General features: G+C 46.5%; 1 protein-coding gene across 1 annotated transcript; it reads right to left on the bottom strand.

Annotated features, from left to right (window-relative positions):
- Positions 1–11,001: 11,001 nt before the first annotated feature.
- Positions 11,002–13,408, bottom strand: LOC146194017 (uncharacterized). Its single transcript, XM_084600670.1, has one exon. It carries the CDS (start codon positions 13,406–13,408, stop codon positions 11,525–11,527), a length of 1,884 nt encoding a protein of 627 aa, XP_084456796.1. The 3' UTR covers positions 11,002–11,524.
- Between the last annotated feature and the right edge of the window lie 732 nt (positions 13,409–14,140).

Genomic DNA, 14,140 nt, shown 5'->3' with positions numbered 1-14,140 from the left:
TGCCAGATGGAGCCTACGACTTCAAGAATTTGACATGACTGTAGTCTATAAGTCGGGCCGGAAGCATTCCGACGCAGACTGCTTATCCCGTGCTCCCGTCGATGCTCCCCCGAAGGACGATGACGACGACGCCTTTTTGGGACCGGTAAGCGCCAGCAGTTTCGCAGAACAACAGCGATCAGACCCTGAGCTGAAAGCGCTAGCCGATTACTTGGAAGGAAAGACCGCTTCCCCTCCTGGTGTGTTCAGGCGACATTTATCATCCTTCACGTTAAGCAATAGCCTCCTCGTGAAGAAGAACTTCGCACCCAACAAGACCGCGCAGCTTCTCGTAGTGCCTAAAACCCTTCGGCAAGAAATTCTGCAGGCGTTGCACAATGAACCCACAGCAGGCCACCTCGGATTTGCGCGCACGTTGCGTTGAATCCAGGAGAAGTATTACTGGCCGCGACTGCCTGCCGAAGTTGCCCACTACGTGAAGACGTGTAGTGAGTGCCAACGACGCAAGACGCCACCGATCAGACCAGCAGGACTACTAAACACGATTCCGCCCCCAATCTTGCCCTTTCAACAGATTGGGATGGATCTCCGCGGCCCCTTTCCATCTTCGTCTGTGGGTAACAAGTGGATCATCGTGGCCACTGACTACCTTACCCGTTACGCCGAAGCAAGAGCACTACCAAATGGTACTGCGGTTTTTTTGTTCCTATGGTTTGTTTGTTCTCATCTTCCGAGGAGCAATAAGATACCCGTGCCTGGAGCAAAGGTGGTGACAGAAGGGGATTTCGCCTACTAGAACATGTGAACACAATTTTGCAGCTTGGGAGAAAGTTCTGCCTCAAATCGCCCCTTTATCCCGTCGAATATGTTCTTGGTGAAAATTGTTTCTCTTAAGGTGCCTGAGGATGTCCGGCTTCGTTTGACGCAAAAATTCGCCCAAGTTGTGGAACGGTCGACAGATAGGCGGCCATGAAGGCAACACTTATGGCAGACTTCTTAGCTTCTAGGAGGCTTTATCCTGATGGAATCTGACAAGGAAGGATCTTTTGTTGTGCATGCTGAACAAGTGTGTGCCGAAAAGGAACCTTGTAGCATTGAGAAAGAACAATATACCGGTCTCTGTGAAACATAGGGATGTTAAAAAACGCGCTTTTGCTTTAATAGAAGAACGAAACCTTACCCGCCTGCGAAAGGGAGTCAGAGATACGACGGAAGCATGTTTGCACATTTTCTTTTCAGCAAAAACCCATAAATCGAACCTTTCGTTTCAATACATTCTGTCTGAAAGGCGTTTTTTCGCGCTTCATTCAGGAGCACCTCTCTAACCTTGTATTGGATGACCCGTTTCTGGTACTTGATTCTACTTCCCTTGTACCGTTTTTGCAGGATGACAATCCGGCTGCTGCCCAGCTTTTAGCGTTGACGTAAAAGACCTCTTACTGCTACGCTGTTCACTACCTCAGCTTATGACAGCCGTTAAACAGACCATTACAGAATTTGATGATGAATTTAAGTTTATTTCACAGTGTGGTGCTTATGTAGGAGCTTTTCTTGAACCCTTTAACGATGTACAGTCTTTGTCAAAAGTGTAGAGCCCAAGGGGTCTGGTTCTGTGCCACTTCGTGCGGCTTATAATGGATCTCCTTTGTTTCCTATTATCTTGATGGTAAGAAGATTTTTTGCCCTACCCACTTCAATTGGAAGGACCTCCACTAATGCTAAATCAGCGCCACTACACGGCTCGGAAGCAGATCCCCCAGGCTGTACACTTTTGACAAAGGCTGTACCGGTCGTCTACAAATATGTCATGGCGGGGGTATACGTTCATTCTGAAAACAGAGATTTGCATTCGTTCTATGGTGGCACCGGTTCTTAGTAATAATGTTTGGCCACCGTATATAGGCTATAAGTAAAAAGCGCCCTAGCATGGTCATTAAGATATTTCGGTGGGTCTGTGATTACATGGTGTTTGTAGGAGCGGCCACCGCCGAGAACATTGATAATAATGTTTTTAACATCTTTAAGGATTGCTGGTCCGGTCTCCAGTTCACATGTGAGCTACCTAAGAATAATACATTGGAGTTTTTAGACATTACGTTGATGTTTGAAACCTCACATACTTGCTGGCATTACCAGCCGAGGCCACAAAAAGCTCCCTTGCTGTTTACATCGGGGAAAAATTGTAAAACCTGGCATAGTAATGGCGTGCCTTCGAGCGGCATTACTGAAGCCTTGCTTCCATTCAGATGATCGCAGTACCGCTCAACAGGTTGACAAACTTGTTTTAGCTGCGTATGTAATGTCGCTGTTAGCAGCCCTTTCTGAAAAGTTAAAAAAAAAACATTTAAAATCTAACTTTAAAACCACTCAACGCAACAATTCACGTAATATAAGGAAGGTTTCTGTCATCCCTTATAAGCACCAACACTCTCATAACATAAATAATGTGGCCCACTGTTATGAGATTGGAGTGGTTTTTCTCTATCCTTAAAATTTGCCAGATTGTGTCCCCGTGTACTGCGAAAAGTTTATTCGTCTCAGAGTAAGAGCCCATTTCAGCGTAATATTAGGCACAGATGTCCCCTGCGTATGTGTGGGTGTGTATGAATTTCCTTTATTATGGGGTAAAGTGCAGGTTGGCCAGATGAGCCGGTGTCTGAAGAAACATTTGAAGGCGACGCTATCTGACGCTTACTCGCATGTGGCTTTACACTGCGGGAAATTCAGTGAGAGAGAAAATAAGAAAGGTAATAACAAATATGGACAAGCCTGCTGCCCGCTGTTCTCACAAACAAGCGTTCTTTTTCATCATCGAAATTGGCTAAACGAGAAGGGGCCCACTGTATCAGAAAAAGATGTGATAGGTGCAGCAGCCTGCTTCTGCCTTCCTTGCAGACAGTGAACTTTTACATCTAAATAAAACTTGAAATGTAATGGGGGATTTGTTTACTATCTGGCGATTCCACGCATGTGCATCTGTTTGTTTCTCTCGGTATATTTTGTCTTTTTGTTCAAATAAACTTTGTTGTGAGGCTGCGCTCGTCCCGTTCTTTACGTGTTTAGACGTCTTTTTTAGCGAAGTGCATTCATGTCAACATAAAAACTCGCCCAAATGTCTACCTTACCGTAGCTATGAGTTGTAATTGGCTAAGCAAGCGAACAGCGCAAACGATGAGAGGCAAATAGGAGAGGAAGTGCAGGCTTCCGCTGTTTTTCTGTAAAGGGATATCTAATAACCCTCTAATAATGTTTCTTCTGCAGTGTTTGTTATAAAGCTGTCGAAATAATATTCTTCTAAATAATTTATTACAACGCTAAACGCTCTTATACTGCCCCTCTCTGCACAACGTCATGTCGTTTCCGCTAAGTGATTTCCAGTATCTTTATAGTTTCTAAGATACATCAAATTACGTATTTTTCGGCCACAAATGTTTTCAATGCGAGCGGGCCAGTCAGCCAGCTCGCTAGTGCTGCCAAGGCGGTACATGCTGAATTGTGAATTGTGCCAGACCTTTTCGGAACCAATTTTATACTGAAGATACATGTAAATAAAAAAAAAACGCACGATGACGGCTACCTGTCAAAGTGTACATTGTTGGAATTCGTTAGTCCAAAACTGAAACCCCAGGCCAGAACAGATTTTTTTAAATACGAAGTTTCTTTGTAGCCTTACGGCTGCGCTCAAGTGGATTGCAATGAATAGCAATCCCGTACTACAAATTCTACTCCAACTCGGTAGATTCCCCTAAACTTCGGACTAACACATTTCCCACTTATATTATTTGATTAATTCACTCTCGTCTTGCCATTTGCAAGTCTTCCTGGTTAGCTCAATGGGTAAAGCGACTGCTCTCACAAGGAAAAGTTAGAATGTAAGTTGGGTTATAAGGCAAGAAAATGAGCAGTCCCTGCCACACTTTTGCGTGGACACAAACCGCGCATGTAACAGAAGGGATGAAAGTGTGCGTGAGTGTGGAAAGAGAAAACTGATGGCGGCTCAACTCGGTTAAGCCTGGATATGTGTAGCGAAAGGTACCAAATGAATTGTTCCCAAAGTCCACCTCGAACGTTCTCGTCGCCGATGCGCTGGCTGCGAAACGTATGGCGGGATCGGCGATACGACACGTCTTCTTGGCTTCTTCCAAATATTCTTGCTCCATTTGACCGACTACTTCTTCTCTCTTCCCTTCTTCGTCTTTTTCTTTACTTTTTTGCGGCTCGGAGCAACTCGTTCCCGTGGTCACGGTGCATGCGCAATAATGACGGGCGATGTTTACTCGACATGTGCCCTTGATCCCTTTCGCTAAAAAAAAAAAGAAAGAAAAGTTGGACCACCGAAGGCATAGGGTTAAAAGTGTTAAATCTAGATTGATAAAATTTGACTGTATGTCCTCAGTTTTGTTAGCAACGTGTACAGTACTCACGGATTGAAATAGGACACTCGGAGCGCGTGGCCGTCGCTGCATGCAAGGCAGGGTGGTAAACAACAGGCCGGCTTATTGGCGACCGGAAGGAGCAGTTCTCCTTTTTAGATGTTCTCCCCCTCGCGCTATACCACAATGCAGCACCTTGGTTCCATGAGCATCCACGGGCGGCGCTGGATGCAGCGACGGCCACGCGCTCCGAGTGTCCTATTTCAATCCGTGAGTACTGTACATCACGAAGCAGCGATTCGTTTGGCACCAACTGCACTTCTCTCTACGACGACTGGTTCGCTCACGCGCCCACAAAGGTCCTGAGCCTCAGGACTTGCGGCACCTAGTTTTCCTCGAGTGGCCGAAGGAACGACGTCGCATCAGAGAAAATGAGCGAGGACGCTCTGAAGATTAATGGCGACCAGAAGCGAAGTGGTTAGCAGATAGTGGATGGCCTTGGGATGGTTTCAGCAGGAGGGGAGTACTGACGCCGGTTCTAATAGCCGGAGACTTCGGAAGGCGCTCGAGAGACGCTCATGCTCCTACGGCGATTTCGCACATGACCAGGCATGCCCCAAAAGTAGCAGATTAGACGATTGCCACTTGTTTTTCGGGTGTTTGCCAGTTTGGCAGTTTTGCCAGGTGGTGATTGGGGTTTCGAGGAACAGCGGTTGTCTGGGCGATTCCCCCGCACATGTTAGGATTTAGGTCGAAATGCAGTTGTGTGAGTCGTATGGGGCCCATTTGTTTGACAACGCTCAGAAACCTGTATACCAAACGAGTGGATCTCACTTTTGCCACCAATGGCGATTGTAATGCGTGACACATACACCCATTCCCAGGTAGAGTATATAAGGCCGGTCGATAAAATATTAGTTAATGTTGGCATGCAGAACGAACTGAAGGTTTGAATGGCAGCGCCTGGCAGCAGCCATACCACCTGTCGCAAAGGCAGACACAGCAATAACGGGGAAACATTCTCAGTCTATGAAAAAAGTGGTTGAGAGGAAGACAACATACCGGTGGTGAGTTAATAGTAATTAAAGTAATTTACCCATGAATATAAAGTAAATATTTAGGTCAATTCACAGCTGTATACGTTCCAAAACACATCTCTAATACGCACTGTGCATGCGATTATTGTATATGTTTGTACCTATATTTATTTGTCCAGTTATTGTACACTGTGTATGATTTCATTTGCATTGTCATTCGAAATTGTATATATCATCATTACTAGCAGTCAATGTTTTTCGAGAATGTAAATAGTAAATTTTGATGTATTTCCTTAGCATTATGTGTGTTATGAGCAGTGTCTCCTGTTCCTAAACGTGTACGTTTTCAGTTTTGGGCCTTTGTCATCAGACAAGTCAATGTATAACGTCTAATAAAACTTTTTAGAAACACACTACTTCAATTTATTACAAATGTTGAGCAAAAAGATTTATTTTGTTATTTGGTTAATGACTTGTCGCCCGTAATACTTCCGAAGGCGCTCACCATATCTGGTGCGTGCCTTAGGTATAGTACAAAGCAACCCCGATGAAGATCGCGAACACGAACATATGGTATACAAAATTATTTCGTCCAGATATTGTCACGGGTTGGTGACCAGACGCCGAAACCAGCAAACGGAGACTGACGTTGAACTGTATGAGCTCTTTATTTGGGCTGGCTTGAATTCTCAAAATACCAGAACAACTTGGCGGCGGTGATAGCAACAAACGTGCTCGTTATAGTCGCCGGATTACTACCCCGTCAAACCGACGAACTATGAGTTTAATTAAAGGCGGCGAGTAAACATCTAGATAAAGCCGCGAACGGTGACTAACATAGTCTGAAAAATTGTAGAACCTCGCGCGAAAGGCCGGAATCTTCTAAACTCTCGGCGCATCTTGCGCGACAAAGAGAAAATTATAAAGCAGCACCTCGCGACAGCGAACATGAAAAAACAAAGATACAGAATCGACCCGTGCGCTAGAATCACGTGATAGGCCGCATGACAGCGGCTGTCGAAACACAATAAATATTTTAAACTTTTGCGGCAATATAGTTAGACTCCAAAGATTCAATGAACAGAATGTTAAAGTGATACATGAGTGAAAATTGAAAAACGCTGCAGTCTTGATCGCGTGGCCTACCATATATTGCAGATTTAAGAGCGGGTTTTAGTTAGCGGGACAAGCAGCGCCGCGGGGGGTACAAAGGGTGTTCTTTCTCTCTCTCTAGGTAAAGTTTCTTCTGAACGGGTGAGCAAAAATGAAAGCAACATGCATCGTGACGCAACATACTGTGTTCGACTGTGCTTGGAGCCTGTTGCCCCTTCCTTCGCGCGCCGCAACGATGGCAATGGACACTCCAGTGAAGCGACCACAGAAACCAGAAAGCAGTTTAGAAACAAATGTGAAGATACTAAAAGAACTAAATGAAGGGGTTGCTCGGCAGGAGGTCATGAATAAGTACGGCATGAACAGGAGTACATTAGGTGTATACTTGAAGAATAGAGCAAAAGTCGACGCGTTTTACAGTGGAAAATTCAAGGAAAAAAGAAAACAACCTGAGGACGGCCGCGAACACGAAGCTAGAAGAGGCTCTGTAACGGTGGATAACAGATATGCGCAACGGACAACTTCCTTTGAGTAGGCCTTTTATCTGTCAACACGCGGAAAGATATTCACAAAACATGCACTCGTTCAGTGCGTCTGAAGGATGGTTCGCTCGCTTCAAGGCAAGATGCGGATTACTTTTTCGGAGCGTCTGCGGAACAGTGGTGGACGAACGTCGCATTGCTGACTGGAAGGAAACCGAGCTTCCCCAGTACCTGACTCGTTATGCACCTGCTGACGCGTTGTATGCGAATGAGTCTGCTCTTTTTTTAAGACTGCGCACAAAACTATGAGATTTAGTAGCGACCCCTGCGTTGCAGGCAAGAGGAACAAGGAGCATGTGACCGTGCTTCTCGCTTCAAACATGTTGAGCACGGAGCACCTGGCGCTCCTTGTCATCGGAAAGGCAAACCACCGTAAATGTTCTAAGAACATTCACCGACATTAAGAGATAGGAAACCTGCAGAGTGGGTCAGAGAAATAACTCTAGCTACTGGCATTCTAGTGGAAATCAAGAAGAACAAAAGGGGCATGGGCAGGACATATAGTACGAAGAGAGGACAACCGATCGTCGCTTAGGGTGACAAACTGGATTCCAAGGGAAGGAAAGCGTAGCAGGGGGCGGCAGAAAGTTAGGTGGGCAGATAAGATTAAGAAGTTCGCAGAGATCAAGTGGATGCAGCTAGCACAGGGCCGGGTTAATTGGAGGAATATGGGAGAGTCCTTCGCCCTGCAGTGGGTATACGCAGGAAGGTGATGATTATGACCGGTGGCCTGTAGAGTACAAAACTAATCGGAACGCCTGGATGACCTCCGATACCTCCCAAACTTGGCAGTCGCAGCTCGACCACCGCTTTTCCGCTAAAAAGCGGGAGGTTTTGATTGTAGTTGACAATTGCAGCGCGCACTCCAGCGTGTGACGGGGTTGGAGTGCATCGAACTGGTATTTTTGCCTCCAAACACGACGGCGGCTCTGCAACCGCTGGATCAGGGAATAATCCAGCACGTAAAAGGCAGATACTGAAAGCATGTGCTGGAGCGAATGTTGCTGTGCTAGGACGCAGGTCCAGATTATGACCTAAACCTTCTCAGCGCTATTCTCATTTTAGCACAAGTCTGGAGCAGCACGCTAGCAGACGTGATAGCGAATTCTTTCAGGCGTAGTGGATTCGTCCGCCCCAGCGACTGTGACCGTCCTGATGAAGCCGTTTTAGAAGACACCCCAGAGAACACTGAAAAGATGAATGACAAAGAGGTCAGCCGGTTGGAGTTTCTCCTTTCTAGCGGTGTTCAGTTTATACCTCTGTCACAAGAGCAGATACGAATCGCATTAGCATCTAACGTCATTATTCTCCTGTTACACGAGAAAGTTTAATGTCATTAGGTTCGAATGACATTCTTCATCGAAGGAGTTTGGGAAACGCATATGCATTCGACTGCGAACCGAATGTGTACTGTTGACACCAGATACGCAGCAGAAACAAGTAACGCAACAACATATTCTGCGCACAGTGAAATTACAAATTATATTTTTAGGGTTTTGTTTTAAAACTTATTATTTTAGGTGTAAAATTATTCGCACTGCAGGCTCTGGTGGAACGGCATTACTCTCGGTCACAGCAGTGGTCCAGTCATGGCAGCGACTCACGGTCATTTTGGGTTCTTTGTTCCTTGGTGGCCGCACCTCCCCGTATTTACCTCAGAATTATTTAAAGTTGTGACTGAGCTTTTCACAGTTTGGACGTCAATTACATGCTCTACGTGTCGCCGTGCGCCTCCGCACTGTGTATCCGCGCTCAGCTTTATTCAGCCATATTGTTTGTTTACATTTATCGAATTTGTGGGTGATTCGATAGTTGGCTTGAAGTTGTATGGCTAAATTGCCACAGCACAGCCAAAAGTAATGTTTTTCGCTTGAGTTATCGTAACGAAGTGTTTTCATCAGTTTTAAATTTTTACGCAGTGATTTCAAACGCCTTTTATGTGCACTGATGTTCCTTAACTGCAGCATTATTTTATAGGTGATCATTATTGCCACCATTTGCGAATGACATTTTATTTTACCGTGTAGCACCGAAAGAAACCGAATGACATTCGAATCGAAAGACTATAACTCTGCTCGTGTGACAGAGGTATTAGCGATGTAACGAGCCGAAATTTTGATCCCGAGCCCTGTTCGGGTTTAACTCTACAGGCCCGAGACCGACCCGGTCCGACTCGTATAGGGGCTGAGCCCGGCCCGCCATGCTCTAATTGCAGTTGAAGCGATACAAAATAACATTTCTGGGTGATAAGTTTACCAAGATATTAAATTGTAGACTTCTCACGTTTGAAATGACAAATTCGCTCAAAATATAAGGACACAGAACGTACGTAGAATTAGCTTATTGTGCAAAAACAAACAATGAGTTATTCGTTGAATTGAGGCATTTACGCCGCTCTTGGATAATGAACAAGGCAGTGCTGAAGTTTCTTTCGGTGCTTCAACTTGTGGCTGGAGTGACTAACATATTCCTTAATAGGAAACCAAGTTTTTAGTAAGCAGCTTGTTTGGTTCGCCAAAAGTGCGCTAGCTCTAAACCCCAACAAGGGGTTGATTTTGTGGCCAAGAACTCGGTGAGCTTGCCTGCCTCACCGTGTGCCCTTTATGTGAAATTTTCGCAGCAAGAGGAAACTCTCGCACCGCAGATTCTTTGTGTTATGTCCCTCTTCAGAAGAGGCCATTGCAACGCAGGAGTAAGTCACAATAGAGAAGTGTGATAGGCGACCGCGTGGAGTGAATTTTGAAACGGTTATCGTAAACATCTGCGTCGGTTTTACCAAAGCAGAGATGCGAAACTCTAAACTAAATAGCCCAGCCTCTCTGCTCGTTTGCTGACGAATACCAAAGATGCTTTCGCGGCAAAGAGGCAGGAAGGAAAGGTGGGTCTACGCCCGGAAAGAATTCGGAAGCTGTCGCGGGGGGGGGGGGGGGGGGGGGGGGGGGGGGAGGGAGGACGCGTGAAGATGCTATGCATTCTAGACGCTTATCATGGGCCATATACACACTGCAACAAGAACAACCAAGTCTAACTCGCACTATGACCGTAATCGCGCTTTCGCCAATGTTGCATGTGTTCGTGATTGGGGTGCCCGGCGCGGCCCAGCCCGCCTGGGCCCTGCCCGAGCCCGAGGGAAAGGGCTGCCGGGCGGCCCGGGCCATGCGTGGGCTTTCGGGCCGGCCCTAGCCCGTGCACAGCACTACAGCTTGATGAGTACATCGCAATAGACGACGATGTTGCCGTTGCTGGCATGCTGACTGACGACGACATTTATCGGAAATTCGAGATGAAGACAGACATTTCAATCAATCAATCAAAGTGATCTTTATTTGTATGCACGAAATACATAAAGAATATTTTGACCGATAGCCGCGGGGCTAGTAGACGGTCCAGTATAGAATAAACTTGATCAGGCAGCCGTAATGAACGCGGGCGCGCGCGCACACACACAAACACACACACACACACACACACACACACACGCGCACGCGCACGCGCACGCGCACGCGCACGCGCACACGCACACGCACACGCACGCACACACGCACACACGCACACACGCACACGCACACGCACGCACACACGCACACACGCACACACGCACACACGCACACACGCACACACACACAAACTAATAAAACAAACAAACAAAAATAATCAACACGCACGGAGGAAAATACATTTCAGCAAACAATTAATAGACTAATAATACAAAACGCAAGCGCAAGGCCGCGTGTTCCTATGTTTTGCTCCAGAAAATTGCACCAAACGTCCTCCGCAGGCAGGGAGGTTGAAATTGACATTTAATGCATGTCTTGTATTGCGAGATGGTAACATGAAAATACCAAATGCAACTGAATACTAGTATTAATGATGTTTAACAAAACTTGAAGTTGGGCTAGATGGTGCATTGTAATTTGACTGAAGATGAAGCGCACGGGAAGACGCACACAAGAGAAGAAGACACAGGACACGCGCTAACTCACATCTGGTTTATTGCAGCAATAACAGCAAATATATGCTGAAAAGGGTTCATGCGCAGTACATAAAAATCCCATAAAGACAGAGGAAAAAAATATAAGGAATATTACAAAACATTATCAAGGAATATCACAAAACCCGATCAAGAAAACTGATCTCTGCCTTCCAGAGCCGCACCGACGAATCGCTGACACACCTATCTCCCCTTTTCCCGATATGGAATGCCTCCAACAGCTCACGCGCTGTCTTGTCACGGCCTCTGCCCAGAATCTTAATGTCAGCCAGTCGCGGCTCGCACGCAGTGCAGTTCGCGCATTGCGCTGCCAAATTTGACCCTCCACTCCTTAAAGCCCGCAAATGATCCCCTGCTCGATCATTAATACAGCGCCCGGTCTGGCCAATGTAGGCCTTCCCACAGGTCAGCGGGATCTCATAAACGACCCCCATGCAGCAGTCGACAAACCGCTTGGCATGTTTTTTTCTAACAACCGCTCGGTTTTCCAGCACGCGAAATGCGTGAGCAAAGCTCCGCCATCTTCTTCGGAGCGGAGAACACCACCGGCACGCCATGTCTGTTCGCCACTTTCTTCACGTGGTGCGCAACCTTATGCATATACGGTACCACTACAGGTTTAGCCGTATTTCTCACCGGAGCAGTTTTCTTTCCAAACATGGCTCGCTTGGTTTTCCGGAGCAGGGCTTCCGTCACTGACATAATGACCGCGCAGGGGTACCCAGCAGACAGCAACCGCTGTATTTGCCTATTAAAACTCGACTGCACAGCATGCGGGCACGACTTCGTGAGGGCAGACCCTAAGCATTGGCTAGCGATAGCTCTTTTAACAGTTTTAGAATGTGCCGAAGAGTAGGGCAAAAGTTGTTTCTGTGCCCGCGGAGCGTACAACCAACAAACATGATCATTCCCTAAAGTAACGTTAATATCTAAAAACTGCAATGAACCCTGTGAAGGAAGTTCATGAGTGAAAACCAGACCTCTCCCATTCTGCCGAAAGTTGTCCAAAATCCCACCCACCGCCTCAGTGTACGTCGAGTTTGGTAGCTTGTTAAGAACAATCAGAAAATCATCCACGTACCGGAATACCTTTAGAACACCTTTCCCATTAAAGCTCTGCTCAAGGGCGCGGTCAACAAAAGCTAAAAACACATTACAAAGAACCGGGGCAACACAAGAACCAATACATATCCCTTGTTTCTGGCGATAAAATCTGTTCTCAAAAGAGATAAACGTAACACTAATATAAAACTCAAGCAAACGCATAAAATTATCCACTGTTAGACCACTAGAGTTCTGAAATTGCACAACCCCACTTTCTTCAATAGCATCTCTAACAGCAACGAACAGGGCAGCATGAGGCACAGAATAATATAAATCTTCCACGTCTACAGAGAATACATAGCCAATCGACTTATTATCCTCGAGAAAGCTCACCACTTCATTCGAATTCTTCGTTAAAAAGGGGTCTTGAAACTGCAGTGAATTTAAATGCTTCTGAAGGTACTTGCTTAAAACATGCTGCCAAGTACCATTTTCACTAACAACAGACCTAAAAGGCACATTCAGCTTATGTGTTTTAGCCGTAAAAAACACTGAGAGGGCATTGCACCTAGTACTAACAATATCATTTGCTAACCTGTCGAGAACCAAGTCTTTGCACAAGGCAGCCGCTTTACCCTTCACTCTAGTGGCGCTGGACTTTACTTCCTCGAAATTCTTGGCGATAGCATCTTGCGCTCTCCTGTGGTATTCCTCTTCAGTCAACACCACAAAGCCTCCTTCCTTGTCAGACTGAAGCAGTCGTAACTCATTATGCTGGAAGAAGGAAACAACCTTCCCCCACCCATCCTTGGAACGGCCCGCGGAGGTCCTGGCAGTTTTCATCAGCGCGTCCACACCATCAAGAAGGCATCTTTCTTGGTCTTCTCCTGCAGCCTTCCTAGCTATTTGCCGATTGAGCGCAAGCAATTCATGGCCCGGTACACTTGGTTCCTGGCAGAATTTGGGACCCTTGCTTAAAATATTGGAAATGTCCCCCGGCAACACCGCATCACCAACCACTGCCACATCAGTAGCCCGACGAACACAGCTCTGCCTGCCCTCAGTTGATTGCAAGGCTTGGTTCAAGGTCTGGGCCCAGAGAAATTCCGTCAGATTAGCCGCATGGCGTCTAATGGCACGTAGCTTGATCTCGGCTAACCAACCAGGGTCTAACGCATAATACAGGGCCCGCAAATGGTCCTGACATCTTCGCACTTGTCGCCACAGCTCGGACCTCAACAATTTAAAAAAACTCTTCAAAAAGTATCCAGGCGGTCTCAGAAATCCCAGAAGGGCACTCACGTCCATCGGCAACAGACCCTTCCCGAAGGCAGAAACCAATGAATCTTGCACGGCAGGTTAAGACGGCAATGAAGGAAACACACATGTTGACTTGTGACGGAGAATTAGAAGAACCACATATAAAAGAGCCCTCATTGCTTGAAAGGTAGTTTAACAAAACTTGAAGTTGGGCTAGATGGTGCATTGTAATTTGACTGAAGATGAAGCGCACGGGAAGACGCACACAAGAGAAGAAGACACAGGACACGCGCTAACTCACATCTGGTTTATTGCAGCAATAACAGCAAATATATGCTGAAAAGGGTTCATGCGACGTACATAAAAATCCCATAAAGACAGAGGAAAAAAATATAAGGAATATTACAAAACATTATCAAGGAATATCACAAAACCCGATCAAGAAAACTGATCTCTGCCTTCCAGAGCCGCACCGACGAATCGCTGACACACCTATCTCCCCTTTTCCCGATATGGAATGCCTCCAACAGCTCACGCGCTGTCTTGTCACGGCCTCTGCCCAGAATCTTAATGTCAGCCAGTCGCGGCTCGCACGCAGTGCAGTTCGCGCAATGCGCTGCCAAATTTGACCCTCCACTCCTTAAAGCCCGCTGCGTGACAAGACAGCGCGTGAGCTGTTGGAGGCATTCCATATCGGGAAAAGGGGAGATAGGTGTGTCAGCGATTCGTCGGTGCGGCTCTGGAAGGCAGAGATCAGTTTTCTTGATCGGGTTTTGTGAT

The sequence above is a fragment of the Amblyomma maculatum genome, chromosome 4 (genome assembly GCF_055883805.1).
Source record: "Amblyomma maculatum isolate TAMU_Amacu chromosome 4, ASM5588380v1, whole genome shotgun sequence".
Classification (NCBI taxonomy): domain Eukaryota; kingdom Metazoa; phylum Arthropoda; class Arachnida; order Ixodida; family Ixodidae; genus Amblyomma; species Amblyomma maculatum.
This window is presented reverse-complemented; position numbering and strand designations above follow the sequence as displayed.

What these genes read in the sequence shown, in the direction of transcription:
- LOC146194017 (XM_084600670.1), bottom strand. Translation starts at nt 13,408, where the DNA reads ATGGACGTGAGTGCCCTTCTGGGATTTCTGAGACCGCCTGGATACTTT.